This window comes from Xiphias gladius, chromosome 13, assembly GCF_016859285.1.
Source record: "Xiphias gladius isolate SHS-SW01 ecotype Sanya breed wild chromosome 13, ASM1685928v1, whole genome shotgun sequence".
Classification (NCBI taxonomy): domain Eukaryota; kingdom Metazoa; phylum Chordata; class Actinopteri; order Istiophoriformes; family Xiphiidae; genus Xiphias; species Xiphias gladius.
The window spans coordinates 6,133,697-6,153,561 of record NC_053412.1 but is presented as its reverse complement, the minus strand read 5'-3'; the positions used below and the strand labels follow the sequence as shown (position 1 = coordinate 6,153,561).

Genomic DNA, 19,865 nt, shown 5'->3' with positions numbered 1-19,865 from the left:
ATTTACCTTCAACATCCAGGGCTTTCCACCGTGGGTCGGACTGGCTCTCTGAGAGGCTGGACAGACAGGAATCAGGTGTTAATCGCTGCAGGACGTCTGCTCGACGAATCAGCAGCACGGACGCACTGCAGAGACGCTGGTGCACCTCTCCCTCGCTCACTAAAAAGAATTTAACGCAAGGTGATAAACACATCCAGTCAGAGGACAAGCGTTGTTTCCTTCCTGCTACTCACCTACATCTAAAGGATTGGTCATGAAAACAGTATCAGGTGCAACCCCAAATATAAGCTGATGGTGCCAGGCGTCGGGCACCTCCTCTCCCTCGGGTACGGCCAGCTGCATGTTCATGGTCGCCACGGGAACGGCCCCTTTTTGGATCCAGCGTGCGAGCCAGGGGACCAGCTTCACCTGCCGGCGGGGGTGAAGGTGGAAGAAGCGGCCCATCACCGCCCCTTTACTGGCCTCCTCTGCGCCTGCGATGAGCTGAGCGTGAGTCGCACCTAAAACGAGATATAGTCCTCATTTTACTTCTCTCGTCGCCCGTGCGATCATTATAGAAATACAGGGTCTGTTTATTACATCATACCCTTTTATGTTGAAGATCAGTGAATATACTGTACTTGTGTTTCTTTTCCACTCAGAACCTCACGTGTGGGATGACAGCCTGAGCTAAATACCTGAAATGTCAATGTAAAAACTGTGTAACAGAGCTGAAAAAGTCAATTACAGTCTCTCCTCTGAGAGACATAAAACTCTTTGTCTAATTCAAGAGGGTACTTTTGAATCTGCCTGGTTGGCAGAGCAACCAGCTGTCACGCTGGCAGGAAGCAGCGCTTATGGGTTCAAGACGTTACACAGCCTCGCTCATTTGGGGGAAGTTATAGTCCCTGCTAGCATCTGTGACACCTGAAATAATTGCTGTCTGTGGGGCCGAGTTAAGATACGCACCCATACAAAGTCATCCTTTATGTATTAATATTTCACTACCTGAAGTGTCACAGAAGAGGCTGCGGGAGTTTGAGCTCAAGCCAAGTGTCTGTGGTGTAATATCTGACAATTTAGTGACATAAAGTAAAAACCCAAAAATAAAAGCTACATTAATTTGAACGTGTAATATATGCATTGATAGATTAGACTTGTCTTTTTGGGCATTGTGGAAACTGTCAGAAATAAAATCCAAGTACAGTGCATGACAGGAAAACACAGCTACTCCTTAAAAAAAAAAAAAGGGGGGGGGCATTACAAGGTAAACACCAGGGGCCACATTTATAGATGATACCTACTCACAGAAATGATGCATATGTCATTTTCTATACATTTATTGGTATTTATGAAAGAAGATCAGATTTTTGAAACTGTAGACGGTACATGTTTTTCTAGAGTGATCAGAGGGGGAGCATGATAAGGTGGAAAAGGAAAAACACAGAGCTTATAAATGATTAATTGTTTAATCGATTAGTCGATCAACAGCAAATTAATCAGCAAATATTTGAAAAAAACTACAAATGCGAGGATTTGATGTTTGTTTTTTTTCCAGACACGTTAGTAAACGGTACGTGTTTGGACTGTCGGTCAGACAAAACAAGTCATTTGAAGGCTTCACCTTGGGCTGAGGGAAATTATAACAGGCTTTTTTCACAAACAATTAATCAATTAATGGAGAAAATATTCGGCAGATTAATCAATGATGAAAATAATTTTTAGTTCCAGCCTCTCTCTCTGCATATGTCCCGTCTATGTTTACACTGTAAAAAAGACATGAATTACTGAGCAGCAGCACTGTCACAAGTTGTGTGCAGAGGAGCCATTACATTCCTTACAGGGCCCCAATACATTTAACTACAACGCTGCTGGTTTATACTTTACCCAAAGCTGGGCCCCGTTCTTCATAGGTGGATAACCGAGCGATCCAGATGGGGCCGCTGATGATTTGACACCAGTCTGGGTTTTAAGGTTCTTCCGAGGCTGGTTTAAAACTCATCTGTAGCTGTTGCCAGAGCAAAAAGTCCTGAACCCAAGCCTGAAAAAGTGCAGCTTATTGATAATTAGCTGGATCAGGACCAAGATGTTTTGGGGTGAACCACGTACATGAAATCATTTTTATAATAAAAGAACGTCGATGTAATTATGATTTTAGATGAGAATATGCAGGTTACTGAGAAATCCTCATGAGCTGTTGGTGCTTATCACAATTTAATTTTCTAATGAAGACTTATCTGTGCGTCTACATAATTAATGGAACAACAAAATAAATGTTTGTGTTTGAGTAAAAACAGAACCAAGCCACATTTAGTTTGAGACCCTCAGAAAAAAGCGAAGCAGCTTTATACTCAATTTAAAGTTTCAGTGATAAATAAGACCCTCAGGTGTAGTTTTGGCGTCTGTGCATCAGGACTTTTACCGGCTACACTCCGGGAGAGCAGGTAGTCGGGCAAAGGTGAGTCATTCCTCCTCAGGCGGGTTTGGACGCAGCGATCGGCTTCCTCGGGGGCCACATCCACGCCGAGGGCCTTCAGGACGTCCACCACCGCTGTGGCCCCGCAGGCCGACGCTCCAATCTGCAGGGTCTGCCTCTCCAGAGCCTCCTGGAGGGACCACAACATGGATTCGCCAGCTCCTGCCTCCTCCTCCTCTTCTTCTTCCTCATCAGCTCCATGGACCTGCTCACACTCTGCTTCCATCTGAGAGCCTCACCTGAAAAGACAAGGGTTTTAAATTAGATCAAGACTCCAGACACACACACACACACACACACACACACACACACACACACACACACACACACACACACACACACAATATCCAGATAATACGTGTTTACCGGTTTAGGTGTAGTACATCACTAAATACATTACATTTAAGTGCAGAGACAATATAGTTTCAATAGTTTCAAACTGTTAAATTTACCCACTTAAATGGTTCAAAATGGTTTTACCGTAAAGTTCGCTTCTCTATAATCATGACTTCTTCCAAATGACACTGACAATCCTGCTCAGTGACAACTATTCGACCAAAAGTCTCTTTATTCTTTTAAAATGAACGAGCACCACATTTCCCCTTCGTGTGTACCAGTGCGGAGTTGTAATGATTCATGTCTCAGCGTTTTCTCACCATGTCCCACAGTGACAGGAGAAGCCGGCAGCGGCGACAATAACAATAAGCCGCGCGCATGCGCGAGCTACACGTGGTTCTGTCTTCGGTTCTTGCTCTACGTGTCCGACAAGAGGGCAAAGCGGCGACCGGCGCCTCTGCTGGTCGCCTCCAGCCACGGCGGGAGAGGGAAACGCACCTCCGCACGCTAAGACCCGAGTGGTCCAGCTCCTTAGCTGACATCCCGATAATAACATACCCCAAAAGGCCCCCGTTCTTTAACGCCCCGGTCTCTTTTGAAAGGGAGCTCTTTTGCAACCGACATGACAGCGTGAGGATTAAAGAGACACTGAACCAAAGTTACAGAGGCACAGACATGGTACAAATGGTAGTTTTTTCCCCTGCCATTTTGTGCCCTTTCTGTTTTTTTCTTTGGCATAAAAAAGGGGAACATAAGGGGGACCTTCTGTGTGGAAAACACTTTGGAGCTATAGCCACGCGTCTGAACCAATTCTGGGTCGGCAGCTGCTGTTGTGATATGGATCTTAAAATGCTTTGCACAGATAGAATCGGGAGACTTAGAGCCTCCAGACAATGTCTACTTTTTCAAGGTCGTGTGAAGACAGAGTCCAGTACAGACCGAAATACACCTAAAGTGTGTCCCACGGCTGGGACGGTGTATTTCACGGGGCTAAAGTCCACCCAGGCCAAGCCCGTGCCAGGGTCACTACTGAAACATCAGGCTCACAAAGCTCCGACAATTCCCGGCCAGTACACAACTTCCTACATAACAAACTGGCGTGGGCGATAGAACACAAACAAGCTTTTGTGCCATTTGACCTTAAAAAAAAACAATATACAGGAACATTGCGCCTGATAACAGAAACTCTTCCCAGACTGAAACTAGTCAAAGACAAATGGTTCCAAATGGTACCATGAACTAAGGAAATTATAGCGTGTATCTATACACATTTTCTAAAATACAAAAGTTCCCTCCGAGCCGGAGTGAGAACTTTGTATTTTCCTTGGCACTTGTTTTTGGAAGTGCTTTGCTCACAAGACCCCAGGGTCCCACAGATCATGGCCCGTGTGGCAGTTCTCCATCCAAGCCGAGAGATGTCAGTGTTGCTACGTTTGAGTGCAGCAGGGAGCCGAGCGGCCTGTGTGTGTGTGTGTGTGTGTGTGTGTGTGTGTGTGTGTGTGTGTGTGTGTTTGCGGCAGCGGATACTGTACGGGCGGTGTCACCGGCGCCGGCGCAGCGTGTCGCCGATGGCCCACCTCCTTCCTTGGTGTCACGCACAGTTATCACACGAGGAGGGGGCATCGGGGTGAAACACGCAGGGAGCAGAGAACCTGAACTCTTTGATTATCCGGAGGCAGACGAGCTCCCCAAGAAAGGTCGAAACGGGGCTGTTATAACCACGTTGTTCCATTTGTTTTTGTGCTTTTTCTCCATTTTCACACCAACTTTAGTTTCCATTTACAAGGTCAGAAGTTTAGAGGAGGTAGTCTTGTGTTTTTTTTGGCAAATTTGGTGTACTACACTTTGTTTTTTTTATTCGTACACCCTTAAGAAATTAAAAAAAAAAAAAAACAGCCTGTTTTTTTTTCAGGAGCCTCAGATAATGTTCACATCAAACGTAGGAATGAGGGGGAAAATGTGATCTCAGTCACTTTGACTGTGGCGTAATTGTTGGTGCCAGACGGGCTGGTCTGAGTGTTTCTGAAACTGCTGATCTCCCGGGATTTTTCCACACACAACGGTCTCCAGAGTTTTAACTCAGAGCGGGGCCGAAAACCTAAAAAAAAAAAATCCAGTGAGCGGAAGTTCTGAGGACAGGAGAGAGAAGAGAGGTCAGGGGAGAACGGCCAGACTGGCTGGAGCTGACAGAGAGGCCACGGTAGCTCGGATAGCCACCCCTTACAACTGCCGTGAGCAGGAAAGCTTCTCAGAATGCACGACACATTGAAAATTAGGCAGATTGGCTGCCAGAAGTCAGCCTCCACTCCTTTCGGCCAAGAACAGAAATCTGAGGCTGCAGTGGGCACAGGCTCTCCAGAAAACTTGGACAGCTGAAGACTGGAGGAGCGTACCCTGGTCTGATGAATCTGGATTTGGGCCCCCGCTTGGGCCACTTAATACCAGTCAATCACGGTTTGAATGCCACAGCCACGCTTACTTCCATGATAATGCTCCGTGTCATAAAGCGGACGTTGTCTCAAGCTGGTTTCACGAACCAGCTTGAGAGGTCGTTCTCCCCTGACCTCTCTTCTGGCAGTGGGTTTCGGCGTACTCCAGATCTCAATCCAGTAGAAGACCTTTGGGATGTGGCAGAACAGGAGATTGGCAGCACGAATGTGCAGCTGACAAATCGGCAGAAACGATGTGATACAATTACGTCAACATTGGCCAGAGTTTCACAGGAAAGTTTCCGACATCTTGTGGAGTCCAGGCCACGAAGAGCCGAGGCTGTTCTGAGAGCAAAGGGACGCCCTACCCAATTAACTCCACAAGGAAAAAAGAAAAAGCAGAAATGAATGAAAGATTTAGAGAGTTTTGGTTTACTGAGAAAGTCTAACTCTAGACCACCTTGCTTTGATCTTCCCTACAGTAACTTTATACCAGTTGTCTGGGGTTAGTATTCACCTCACCTCCGCTCTCTCCTGGTTTTCCTACGGTTGCAGCGATGGCCGCTGGAAGCACTACAGGCAGAGCGTGATTAAAACCGACTGGGCTGCCCGAACGTGATCCAGCAGCCTCTGTGAAACACGTCAATGAAGAGACGAGGTCGGGCGGGAAAGTTTTTCGCACGTCTGGGATGAAAGATAGAGGCAGAGTCTGTCTCAGTTTCATACTGGCAGCCTTCGCCTCACCATAACCTTTTGCTAGTTGCAGATGCGGAGAAGCTGAAGAGCAAGTACCGTGGCGGGGTATTGAAAGGCTCAGCTATTAGTCATCACACTTGTCAACAAATATACAAATTTGTGGCATATTACCCTTTCAGACGCAAAATTTCACTCAGGTTTTTCTGTGTGCAAACTGAAAATGCACTTAAAACCAGTTAGATGGAAACCTATGTACCGAAACCCTCATTTACTGATGCGTGATGTGCAGTTGAGTGGTGACAAGCATCAGGCAGCTTGGAAAAAACTTCAGTCAGAGGCCATGGAAACGTTCAACCCAAAATCCAGCTGGTCCTACCTCCACAACCTCCTGGATTACCGACTACATGACAGATCGGCCACAGTGAGCGCGGCGGCGGGGATGTGTGTCTGTGCGAGTGCTCAGCCCCACATGGGCACCGCAGGAGACGGTACCCTGACCGCCCTCCAACGTCGAGTACAACTCTGAGTCCTCTCATCTGCACAAGCGCTCGGATCACTCAGCAGTTGTTGGGAGTGTAAACCATGGACAGGAGGCAGAGTGCAGAAGAGACCCGGTGGACTGCTTTGAGGCATGGTGCGGGAACAACCACCCGCTCTTGTCTTGGAGAGGAGGTGGAGGTGGTGCAGGGACACAGAAACCTTGGAGTCCACCTCGACAACAAACTGGACTGGACATACAACACAGAGGCTGTCTACAGGAAGGGACAGAGCAGACTCTACTCCGTGAGGAAGCTTAGGTCCTTTAATGTTCGCAGCAAGATGTTTCAGACCTTTCCCAGTCTGCTTTGGCAGCAGCATCAGAGTGACACCAGCAAACAGCACAAACTGATCAGTAAGGCTGAAGGCTCCGTGCTGGGGACTTCTCTGGAGCCCTTAGAGCTGGTTGCAGAGAGGAGGATGCCGCACAAACTGTTGAACATCATGGAGAACATCTGGCATCCCCCTCCACGGCCGGCTGGTCAGACAGCGGAGCGCTTTCAGCAGGAGATTTCTTCAGCTCCACTGTGACAAGGAGCGCTATCTATCTATCATTATTAAAAACTGAAAATTGATTTATGCTTCCACCTCGACGATCTGATGTCAAGATGTAACCTTCGGCGGGGAGATCAAGTATGTGTCAGGGGGGAGGTTGTGGAAAGTAAACAAAAGAAACAGGAAAGAGAAAAGAAACAAGATGTGGTGGAGGAGGAGGTATTGCTGCCATTGCCTCTTTTCTCTGCGCCACTATCTTTTTCGATAGGTCATTTTTTCGTGTCTCCGAAGCATGAAATACATTTGTGAATGTACAGTATATAGTGCAGAACTCTATACCTATTGACATCTGACATGACATTAATATTTAACGGTGCATTTCAACGGTTATTAACTTGGCCTTTATGAACACACAGCAAATTTGTGAGGCAGGAGAGGGAGTGTTTCAGTTTTCCCTCTTCCAGTATACGCCACGAAACAAAGACAGATACGAGGTAAAGGTAAGATGTTTTGCTCGGTATAGTTATTAAAACAAGTGCAGCCACAAATCAATAATGAGCCGCAAATGTGTTTTCAATATGCTCGTAAGACACAAAGAGCTGGCAAAAACATTTCATCAAAGAGCAGATACCACAAACAAAGCAGTCTACACATTTCACCGTTCCCCCCGCCCCAGGCCATAAAGGTATAGAAATAAATGAGAGAGGGAAGAATAGGTAAATAGAAATATTAACAATTTATAACAATGTAAACAAACAACAGCACAATTGTATTTTCCATATACAAAATAAAATGTGACAATCATAGAAAGTATGTCCACAGGATTTTCCTTCCAAAGACAACTTCTCTAGGGGGAGAAAATAAGATATTTGATCCAGAAATAAATTAAATGTTGGAGCGGTCTAGAAGAAATGCTTGAGCTGTGACTGCTGAGGAACAGACTGCTTTAGACGCTCGGCTTCTGACACACCTCCAGTGGATATTTGGACTGAGACGGAGGCTGAAACATGACACAACTGCTTTCAGTTGGCATGTGGGATCAATCCCGTGGAGATGAATCATCGCCTGGTCAATGAAGATATTCTGGGACACCATCTTGGAATCTGCCTTACTTTTGGCACCATCTGTAGTTCGGTCAGTTGTATTACTTTGCTCTGATATTTTGCCACGAGAACGACTAAGACAGGATACTGCATTTCACTATTCTCTAGCTGCATCGACTGTTGTTGGCATATACATTTTCCAGTATCTTAATGTCTGTTAAAGTGAACAGCTGGAGGCCTTTTGAAATTGTTTTTTCTTCCATTACAGAGTCCATATTCCACACACATTTTATTTTGCTGTCTTCTATTCAAAACCTGCTCAGAAAGTGTCATCACTTGTGATGGCGTCTTGCAAGCCCCCGGGTCATGGTACATGTTAAGGCATAAGCATACAGTAGTTTCAAAAAACAGAGGCAAGAACAATCGGAGGAGCTCAGAGGTCTTGTGATAGGAAAACAGCGTCTTAGTTAATCCTGTGATCTTTGCCGTGCTGCCACATACCAGATGTGCAGGAAAAAGGGAGAAACTCTGTGAGCTGCGTACAGGGCCTGTGGTTGTCCCCGTGGAATAATATGGGAGGCAGAGTCTATTTAAACACTATCTCCATGACCTCTTGGTGCACAGCAGCTCTCCAGGGAGCCACAGGATTAACCAGCCGCCTCTCAGGTAAGCTGAATCATAATAAATAGCAGCAACGCTTTGAAAATACCCGTAACAGCACATTAGCATTGAAATGAGGTAGCGCTTTTGTCAGTAGGTATACCTGGGTCACAGAGACAAGCGTTGAATACTGCCGGGGGGACTTCAGCACACACTCAACTGTCCCTTCTACTGCCCGGTCCGCCTACACCGCTAATGTCAATAGTGTTAACATCCTGGCTCGTTTGCAGAGGAGCAGGGGATGAATTTCTTTAGAGTGCTGGAAGCTATCCATTCTGGACAGAATTCACCTAAACCCCGCTTCACTTTATGTGCTGTATTCATGGCACTTTTTTTTTTTTTTGCATATGCTGTAAAATTTAAGGGTCCATACAAAGCCACGAGGTCCATGAGACTTGTACTTTATATTCCACACTTCAACTGGCTGTAAACCATTTCTTGCTGTTAACCTACCTTTATGTAGGCCATTACAGCAGGAGAGCGTCAACCCGTCCACTGTGTATCCTCATTTCAAAGATCTGCGAATTTCAAAAGGTAAGTGCATAAATAATCAGACAGAACACTTAGTCTCTCTCTGCGAAGGACAGCATTTATGTCTTTTCTCAAACACATAATGTGAATTCTGGACTCAAGGAAACACTGAAGTGGCAGCTCTATGGGGCTATTTTCAGAGTCCAAGCTGCGAAAGAGTTAAATCATGATCTGCCATTAATTAAAAATTATACAGGAAAAATTGCTGGCGGCTGAGACACAATCCTATACCTGACGGGTTCAGTTGTCAAGAAACTATTATTATTTTTTTTATGGTTTATTCAAAACCCTTTGAATGGCCTATACTCTTGAGTGAATACTACATAGCACATTTGTTCTTCCAATGACAAATAAAAGGCTTCCTTCCTCTGTCCTTTTATTTAGGACCCTTTTATACCGGGCTCAATCAGATGGAGAATCTGGGGTCGGCATGCTGTGTGTCACCCTCTTTTCAGTGAAATTTTAAAATCAAATCACTCAAGTTAAATAAGATCTTCAGACATTTAGTGCATTCATGTCGAACTACAGGAGAATTTAAAGCTAAAAAAATCAGCCAGTTGGAAGGAATATTGTGTATTTACCAGTTTTTGATGATGTCTACACAGTAATATGGTTATATGCACACAGTGGATCCCAACTGTGTGCTCGAAATGTCAATGAAAAATCAATGTCATAAAGATTCCAAACACGGTCTCTCAAAGCTCGTGTTGTCCAGTCAAACACTTTTGAATTGTAACAGCTTGACAAAACTTCTGTAGCAGCTACACGGCTCATCCATGAATAAAAATCTAATCATATGCCACTTTCAGTTACATCTTTAAGAAATGCTGGTGGGGAACAGTTCACTAAGGAAGACATGACGTGTTTTATTACTGTAAAATACTACATCATGTATCACATGCAGTACATGAATAAAAACCGAGTGCAGTCATTATTTATGAATTCTGATACGAAGCTGTTCTTTAAATGTTTGTGTGTAATGTCGAAATAGAGGGTGTATTGCCCATTATCACTTCGAAACCAGGATCAGATTCAGCTCCCACCTTGACTGAAGAAACACATGTCTAAGCTAGCTGTGATATGCTATACATCATCACCTAACCGCAAAAACAAACTGTCCTTGGCAGATAATGTTCCATAAAGTTGCTCGTGCTGGCTGATTGTCCCTCTCTGCAAGACATTTGTCAGGTTTCTCTGACAACGGGACAATTTCTGCTCCTTGCTCATATATCACAGCGTAAGGGTGATGAGTTCTTTTCGGAAGATGTCAGCCTGAAATAGTCGTACTGACACAAATCACACACATATGACATTCACGGAGCGAGCAGAAAACTTTCCGTTAACTTGCAGCCCTGTTTAAAGTCAGCCACGGTTGAGCTGCCGAGGCGGCGGAGCCCTCACACACTGATGTGGCAGATGTGACTGAAAGGTGCTCTTTAGGTTGAGACACTTGCATCAGGCAGCCTGGCATTAGCTCATAATGCCCACTGTGGTAGCTGTCACTATTGCTGAGTGTCTCCACAACAGAATGCCATTTTCTCTACTGCGTTTCTCCAGACCCCCATTGCTCGGTCTGCAGTTTAGCTATTAACCTCTGACATTTATCAGCTTTCCTCCAACCCCGGCTCATCCAAAACACCTTTTCACTATCCACTCATGATCTTTCATAACATTAAGCAAGTCGGTTTTGTGCCCAAAACTTACGCATAATGTCGCCAGGGCAGATCTGAGACAAGTATTGTCTTGATGATAGGGGTGCCAGACCAAGAAATGCTCATGTGGATTGTTTAAAAGGCAATGGCTTTTGGAGGAGCTCTTGCTAAGGCCACATATCCCGTCTTTTCTTCCCATTCTGCCCATTCAGTCTCCTCTATTTACCCTCCAACAAAGCAGAAATGACAAGCATATTTGCTTTTAAAGACTTAAACTCTAAGGACCTCCTTGTATAATCAACATATGAATATGAAACAACTGGGAATGGAGTTAGGAAGACCAAAGGCATGTAAATTACAGATATCTTAAAAGAGAATGCCGTACAGAGAATCTCTGCATGTTAAATCCTCTCTTGTTGCCACTCACCCTTTTGGTAAACATGAAGCGTCGCCTTAGATCTATTTCTCATCATGTCCTCTGCTCTGACTTCCTCGAGGAGTGCTCATTGTTCCGAACTGATTGGGCCTTAAAGGAGCAGCCTTGCTATATGACTCTGTTTGTGTTTGACACAGAAAGAGAGGGGAAGAAGGAGCGAAAGTTTTTGAAGGGCCCATCTACCAATCTAGAACCAATTTCTATGCAAATGCAATGACCTAATTTGGAAGAAGCTACCATTGTTCGGCGTGGTCAGGCAGGGTTGGCTTAAGGTGTCGTAACTCTCAGCATCCGAGCGGGTCAACACATAAAGCACAGCATGTGCTCATATTTCCTGTGCAGACGGACGCGCCATGTTATACATCTCAGTGCAGCGGCATGCGCCTGGAGGGCAATACTTTGCACGGCTGTGACAAACAGCTGTAGGGGAAGATCAAACCTTGGGGGGGGGCTGGCAAACTAATCGCGAGGCTGTGGGGAAATGTTCCCCTTAGCCAATGGGGCAGAAACCTGGGCGCTCATATTTCTTGGCCACTATATCGAAGCCCTGAAGCATCATTCAGGTAACAAATATCATTGTCTGCCTGTTGCACTGTTTCTCAACAGCAGCACCTTTCATCAAGAGCTACGGGGGAAGTAGCACAAGACCATGTGGGCCATTCCTGTTAATGCTTGTTGGCCATGATGGTTAGCTATTGTTGTTGTCCATAAAAATAGTATAGAGCAGGTGAGCGAGCAGAATTGGAACTGTGCTACATTTCTAGGCCGTATCAACCATGAAAGTGGAAGATAGAGGAGCGCCAGGATTTTCAAAAGAATATATAAATAGAAGGCAAAGGATTTGCTGCCTCGCATTTTCATTCACTCACTGCCCTTCACGCACACACACACATACCCACTCGCACAAACACACACACAGTGGAAACTTTGCGTGACTTCAGAGGAGTATGATGACCCCTATTTCACTTATGTGTTCGTGGATGAGCTCAGACACTGAAGGGAGTGTAAGCAATCTCGCCTGCAGCACTGGCAATGCGCTGCACTGCACTCGTCTTGTGTGATTCTGATTTAAGAGAAGACATCCCTCGAACCTCTGCAGGGAAGGCCATATCACACCTTCAAAAAAAATATTCCTTATCACTATGCAAACACGCACTGAAGGAAAGTTTTGTACTCTTGCCATCACGGTGAGTGAGAGGTGCCAGCTCCTCCAGTTAATTACGTGCTCAGATGGTCTCACTGACACATGGTACTGTAGATCAGTGGTACTCGAAGTCCCTCTCAGGGGCCACTTCCAGCCTATGAAAGACTTCTGAGTGGCCCTTGAACATTTTCCAGAATGAAACATATTCTGTCCTGGGCTGCTGTACCACCTCTGCATTCACGAAGATGACAGCATCCATAATTAATGTTTAACAACTTCATCCACAGTTCCAGTGTTTTTATTGTCATTTTTTGAAACATCTCTCTCCAAAGAGGGTCAGTTTTAAAGCAGTAACCCACTGCATTATTATTTTGGCAAATGACTGTTGTGCTTCCCTCCAATGCTTATTGTTTAAACCCAGTGAAGCTTTTTCCATGTGCTGTTCTGGGTGCTCTTTAGTCTCAAGTTGGAAAATCCTCTTGAAAACAAAAAGAGCAGTTTTAGAATGAAACGAAAAAGAACTGGTTAGTGACTATGTGCAATGAGAGCCATCGTGGCTAATAAAAAGGCTCCACGGACAGAAACTCAAGCTCAAACATGCAAGCATACATTTACTTATTTACACTTCCAACAGACATGGATTAATATTAGCAATCACTTGGAGTTTTGTTTCTGGACACCCATGAATATAGGTCTCATATTTACTCTCATTTAAGCTTTGTTTTTGCCCCCAACAACTCCCGAGGGAAATATCTGGCTCTTTGTTTGCCTGCTGTTTGGGGGCTGGGCAGCTTTTTTAGAGAGTTTATGCTACGAAAGCAGCTGCCTGCTGCTTCTAGAAACGAAGTCAATTAGAGCCATGAGATTGAACCGAAACAGTTGTGGGCAATAAAACCAAAACAATTAGCTGAAAGATGCTAAAATGCTCTGTAGAGCTGAGGGGAACTGAATTATAGCAGCTTTAAAGATAAATATGTAAGTAGCCGTAAAAAAATCACATATCATCTAAACACTTGTTTGACTGACAGTGGATTTGAGTGCAGAGTTTCTCAGTAAAACATCTTTGGCACCAAAACTGTCATCAAAATAAAAACAAACCAACAACAACAACAAATATCATATTTCAGATTCCCTGATTAATATATAATCCATACTGTACAATCAGATTTAGCCCCAAAGTAATATGTATGAGTCATTAAATTATAGGCCTTCATTTCCGTCTTGCAGATAAGAATCAAAGCAGGAGGAAAGGCAAATTATTGAAGCAGGAATTTGTGCAGTGTTTGTGGCACACCCAGATGAGCAAAATTCTATTTAATGTCATGCATTAAGAAATATAAAAAAAATAACTAAGAAGCATTAGAGCATAAAAATAAAGCATGAAAAATACTCTGACAATTGAATGTGGATTTTACACAAAAACACCCTGACTTGTCCATGAAAAGTAGATTGGATTAACGGAGACAATTATAGGGAGGAGGATGAGAAGCACATTAAAAAGTAAAATAAAAGGCGACACATTTAGCAAACTACATGTAATATGGAATAAATGTTTAAAAAGACTTTAATTTTTTATATATTATTTTTATACAGACATACCAAATGCCAAGTTGACATACACTTTTAATAATATTTATATAATATTTATTACCACACTGCCACGAATATGACACCGGAATAATTTATGACGGCATACCACACTGTCAGGCCATCATTGCTTCTGTAGTTTACTCCAACGTTAATATACACTTCTACAAAGGGAGGAAACAGAAAATACTCAATACACTGCCTGTTGGGTTGTACAGTGTAGTAGCTCTGCTAACACACTAAAATTAGCTCAGAAGTTCCAAAAACAAAAATCTGCTTACTTTTAACACAGCTGCGGACTCCCTGCGTTTAGAGTATAATGGTAAACTTCAGCCTATTAACACATTATAATGATTGAACAAGCCCATCATGTTGCAGTAGGCCATTTACGGTATATTAAAAAGTATACAGGTGTAGAAGTTTACGGCAAAGAATTCAAGGATCGAGGCAAAAAAATGAATACAACTAAAACAATGTCCTGAGCACTTGAGGGACCTCTTGTCCATGATGGCTTAAAGGTTGAACTCCCAAGTTCATCCTTGACCTTGGAAACAGCAGGTGAAGATCATGTGATATAATCAAAAGCTCCAGGACAGCTACTAAGGGGGCCCTTTAGGTGAGATTGTTTTGTCAGCTGTTGTTTTCACGGCCAGAAATGAACTCTGAAGTCCCACTAACATGGATGAGGAGTCTTCAAAGTGCTCAGGAAAAGAATTAAGATTCGACCATCTACGCTTCCATGACAACTGGGCAAAGTGTCTGCTGATGAAGGTCACGTGACACGAATGAAAGCTCCAGAACAGCTACTAAATGGACCTTGAAGTGAGATTGTTTTTTTTAGACTAGATGCTTAGATTTGAACAAACTACACAAGTAAATAAAGTGCAGTGTATAAAACCATTACCATCATCACTGACAAAAAAAATATTTTTGAAAATCTAAATAGGCAGAATTTCCAAAAATCTGAATAACAACTTTGGAAAAAGAAAATCACTTCTCGATCATTCAGCATCTCCATCCATTTAAACTGCTGCATTTTGCCAGCCAAAGATTGGTTGGTCTTTTAAAAACTTCATCTCTTAATCTGCGGCCGTCAGTCATTTTATTTTAGAACACACATCATCTTTAATTTTTTTTAAATCACGGATATCTCACTTCACGAGTCTTCACTCGTTGTGCCTGTCAGAATCTAAAAAAACTCAAGAGTCTCCTCAATCCGCGGATCAAAATCACACCACGCCGCCGGTGGCTGTTTCTGAACCACTCAACGCTGTTAACCTCATTTCATTCTCAGGATTAATAAGCATCAGAGGAGTGAAGCCTCTCAGGGTGCTGCTGAGATCTTTGGCTTGTTGGAAGATTGCTCGGCACTCTCTCTCTCTCTCCCTTTCTACTCACTGGGTGTCTCATTACGGCGGTGCAGGGCCAGGTGGGGGATGAGTCTGCTGGATTACCCACCTAAAGACATTGCCCGACTCTCTCTACTTTAGTTCTGTCATCATACTGGACGTGGAAGTCATTTAAATTAAAATCTCATCAACAATCTGTGACTTTTATTGGCCACTATTTACACCTAGATATTGCATCATAGGGGTTCTAAATAATTCGCAGACAGGTAAAGGTAATTTCTATAAAAGATGTGATTCATCGCCATGCAGATCATGCGTGTACAGTGCCCCTTTATTTGACTTAACAGTCCTGGGTCTGTTTTTGTGGGGCTTCCAGTTGGAGTAAGATTTACGCATTTAAAAAAGGTATCAGATGGCAAAACACTGCACAACAGTTTCGACCACTTATCAAAGATATACTTTTATGTAAGTAGTGGTGTACTCACAAAAAATACAAGCGTATGGATCAGGCACTTAATTAAAGTAAAGAGAGTACTTGGAATTAGTTGTTTTCCGCTTTTGGTAGTGATCAACCATCCTATCAAACCTGGGCAGACGTGGTCATTTTGCAGAAAGTCACCCCTCCTATTTGTGCAGAGCTCATGGGCTGAGTCTGTGCTAAAGTCCAGCGATACCTCCATTTGACAGACTTGTGGACTGCAAATGTAACACACACATACAATATTCCTGAGGTTGGTTCGTGTCTATAAAAAAGAAATGAGGCGGCCGGGTGGCCCTGTGGGTACAGAGACCTTCCTTTATCGGAAAGGTCACAGGTTCTATCCCAGCCGACAGCCAGTGTGTATCCATCAAAAGCCATTTATCCTCTCCCAATTTCCTTCAGCGGGACACTGAACCGGTTCCTGCTCACCCAGTGCCACTCCAGCTGACAGCCACATATCTTAAAGGTAAAAACATTTAGACACTGCACTGTGAACTGGCAGGATACTCGGACTGACATTAGTATCAACTATATCTAAATAACATTCCTCAGTGTTGACGCCCGTCGCTATGGTTATGAAGGGATTATTCTTAAAGTTATGTATCTTGAGGATCCTCATTCATTTGGGCCTTATAGCATCAGCAAATCCTCAACTTACCACTTGTGTATGACAGAAAAAAAAAAAAGCCTGTGGTCTCTGCAAGATGCATCAAAGCACTGTGGCACATACCAGAATCCAGTTTGTTCGACTTGTTTTATCGAGGTATTCATCAGATGTCAGCCTCTTTGTGCAGAGTATAATCAGCCCCTGTGTGAATTATGTAGAAATCAAATTCCTATATTTCTCCCAAAGCAATTGGTCACTGTTGTATCAACTGACCCACTTTTATGCCGCTGCTGTAGTGATGCACTCACTTCAAAGTGGGAAAACTACAGTGGGAAATAACTTGACAAGGACAGCAACCTTAAGAGCTTTTATGCGCCACATTTTCTCGTGCAGCGTGTGTGATTAAATACAGCAATTCATTCATATACTGTGTAACAAAAAAGACTTGAAAAGTGTGGTACAGTCCCCCCCCCCCCAAAAAAAAATCTAATTCAGAAGGTGTAACTTGTGACATTAATTAGGACACTTGAATGATCGGTCAGGGCCCTGACTGTGAAACTCTGCAGCCAGAGCCTAAAGAGTGCAGTTGTTGCTAATGTGAGCTTCTTAGGCAGGTTGTCAGAGTGAAATCAGTAATTCATTTTTCTCAGCCGGACTCCCCTGAGTCTCACAGTGAAAGGTGTGTACGTGTACAGAGAGAAAGCAGCGGGCAGAGAAAGAAATGGCGCCCGAGCAGAGCAGAGGGGATAAAAACTGTTCATGTTCCCCTTTTGCGTGAGGTCACATTTTTAATTAGCTCCCAGCTTGGGAGGATTTGAGTCATGGTCCCCAGTTGTGTGTGAATGGTTTTATTTGGAGTCTTAGCGAGAACCTGCTCTTTCCTCGTTGTTCTTTTCCTCCAGCTTTTGACATTCTGTAAAAGGACGCTGCATTGGAGACCCGGGCGACCCCTCAGCCTGCTCGAGACCTTAATGCACTGCAGTGCCAGATCGCAGTGGGAGCCGGGCTGGACACTGGCCATGCTTCAGATTAAACACCATAATTATTAATCCTGAAGCCTCTAATAGAATAGAATAATGTGCCAGTTGCCAAGAGACCGCGCCGTGCTTTATATATGGAGAGGCTTCCTGAGACAGAGAAGAATGGGGCTTACTCGCCAAGGGCACTGAAGTAAGGAAATACAGCGGTAGAGGTTTTGAGCCAAACACAATACCTCCTTTTCTGGACAGCCCTTATTGAAATTTTCCCCTTCATAGTTACTCTTTAGAATATTTAAAGGAACAGTCTGACATTTTTGGAAATACGATTATTCACTTTTTTGCCGATAATGACATGAAAAGATTTATGCCACTGTAACACCTGTATGGCAAATATGTAGCTGTTCCTTTAAAGCTATTACGGTTACAGCTATTGACTTCTCCCATATTACTGTAAGCTTAATTTTCATACAAGCCTTTTTATCCTAAGAACTCCTTTCCTGTAAAGATCGCTTCATTGTTCCCTGTGAAATGAATATACGCCTCGCCTCTTGTCTACAGCAGAGATGTCCTTAGAATAACTACCGGAAATTAGAAAAAATTTCAGTCCATGTAGGCAGCTTTTTGTGTTCATGATTGTGGGAGATTTGAGCGATGCTTTAGGAAAAAGAAAAAGAAAAAAACCTTTTCTGTTCAGGTTGAGTAAAATAACTATTTGTAAGACACCCGGCTTTGTGCAGACATAAGTTTGTTGAACATTGCTTGTATACAGATTGATGATGTGTAGATGTTGCTTGTAAACCCATGCACAATGTAAATCTGATTTCTCAACATGAAGTTTTAGGTGCTTTTTCAAAGCCTTCCCCTCACTGCCATGAATACAATTATTTTGGAGAAATACTAAGTCCTTTATAGTTTATAGCTAGAATCACCTCCGTAGTTTTTAATACAGCGCAGAGACCCAAAAACGAAATATGTCTTTAACATTGAGTATCAAAAATGGACAAGAAACTAGTTGGCACTGAATGCTTGGTCATATTTTTAGCCTTGTTTACTTTCCATCCGATTTAACTTTTGCAACTCAAGACTATACAGTATTTAAAACGGAGCCCGATGAGATCGATACATTCGTGGCAATTCATTTCACTTGTTGAACGGAAAAAGAGGGTCAAAATGTTTGTACTCCCCAAAGTAAGGTACTGACATGCAGTTCTTTATTAATCTACCTTTTTGTTGGCCTAAATGTAGTCAAATATAAGGAATGTAGACTCCACAGAGGTTGCAAAACAGCCCCGAATTCCTGGAAAAAATACCAGGGACATAATTTCAGTGTCCTCAACAGAAATCCAATGAAATTAGGCACATTAGTGAGCAAAACAGGCAACACATGGTCATATTTGTATTTAGCACATTTTACACAGATATAAAGACTGAGATGTTAACGGATCATTTCCATACAGGGTCAGAGAACCTTACTGTTGCAGAATAGGCTACACAGTGTATATGGCTGCTATATTATATTATAATTCTGAAAATAGCAGTGGGATTTGGTAGATGGTTGGTTGATGGGACACGGTTTGTTCGTTATATGGAGTCTAATGGGATTAAATTTGCATTTCATACTGAAATATCACTCTTTAAAGCGGCCATTAACAAGTGCCACAGATGTTGCTGTGATTATGGAGATTTTAGATCAAAGTGCCTGATGAAGACACTGTCAAATAAGTGCTACATTAATTCCTGTGGATTTTCTGTAGGTTTTTCCAATCTTAACAAACCTATCAGTCTCCTTTTCATCAGCCACAGGCCTTTCACCATACGGGGTTTGATTAACGCATCACAGCGTGGTCTTTGGTTTTGATCAGCATGCCTTGCCAAACAACAATAAATCTTTTCAATCAGCCTGCTTCCCTGCTTTCACACACTGACACACCCTCTGGAAAGGCTCCAATCAGTTTTGCATGATTTTGAAATTGGGGATCATCTGCGAGAAGACAACAACAGACTCACGTGTAAATCAGAGCTTTCCTTGGCTTTCTCGTGATAAGTTTTGCAATCAGGAGATACTGCTCCAGAACACTAGGCACATTGCTTTCACTGTGAAAGTGATATGCGGCCGCCTCTAAACAACACAACCTCTGACATTTTCAGACTACCGACGAATATCTGTTTTGCTTCCCTTTTCAACTTCTAACCTTGAAAGCACACAGATTGCGACGTGCAGAGCAGTGGGAGCTTCAGTGCAAGTCTAAAGTGCAATGTCTTCAAAAGTCTTGTTTTGTCTGAGCAACAGTCCACAACCCAAAGAAAAGGTGGAAATAGAAAATGTTTGGCGTTTTCGATCAAAAAAATGGCTCAATCAATTGATTATCAAAATAGTTGCAGATTAATTTTCTGTTGACCGATTATTTGATTAATCTGCTAATCATCGCCGCTCTAGATGTTACTCC

The 19,865-nt window shown here is 43.3% G+C and overlaps 1 protein-coding gene across 7 annotated transcripts in view; it reads right to left on the bottom strand.

Moving 5' to 3' along the window:
• LOC120797912 overlaps positions 1–19,865 on the bottom strand; it is a 71,872-nt gene that overhangs the window by 351 nt on the left and 51,656 nt on the right. For 4 of the 7 annotated variants that reach the window (XM_040141690.1, XM_040141691.1, XM_040141692.1 and 1 more), the window contains exons 3-6: positions 9,105–9,169; positions 2,402–2,694; positions 234–500; positions 7–159 (exon numbers count right to left, since the gene is read on the bottom strand). In XM_040141690.1, the coding sequence (XP_039997624.1) occupies positions 7–159; positions 234–500; positions 2,402–2,681 (700 nt within the window). In that variant the 5' untranslated portion in view covers positions 2,682–2,694; positions 9,105–9,169. Of the gene's footprint in view, positions 1–6; positions 160–233; positions 501–2,401; positions 2,695–2,935; positions 3,214–9,104; positions 9,170–19,865 lie in introns of those variants that run through there. The other 3 variants (XM_040141694.1, XM_040141688.1, XM_040141695.1) reach the window with 3 other exon arrangements.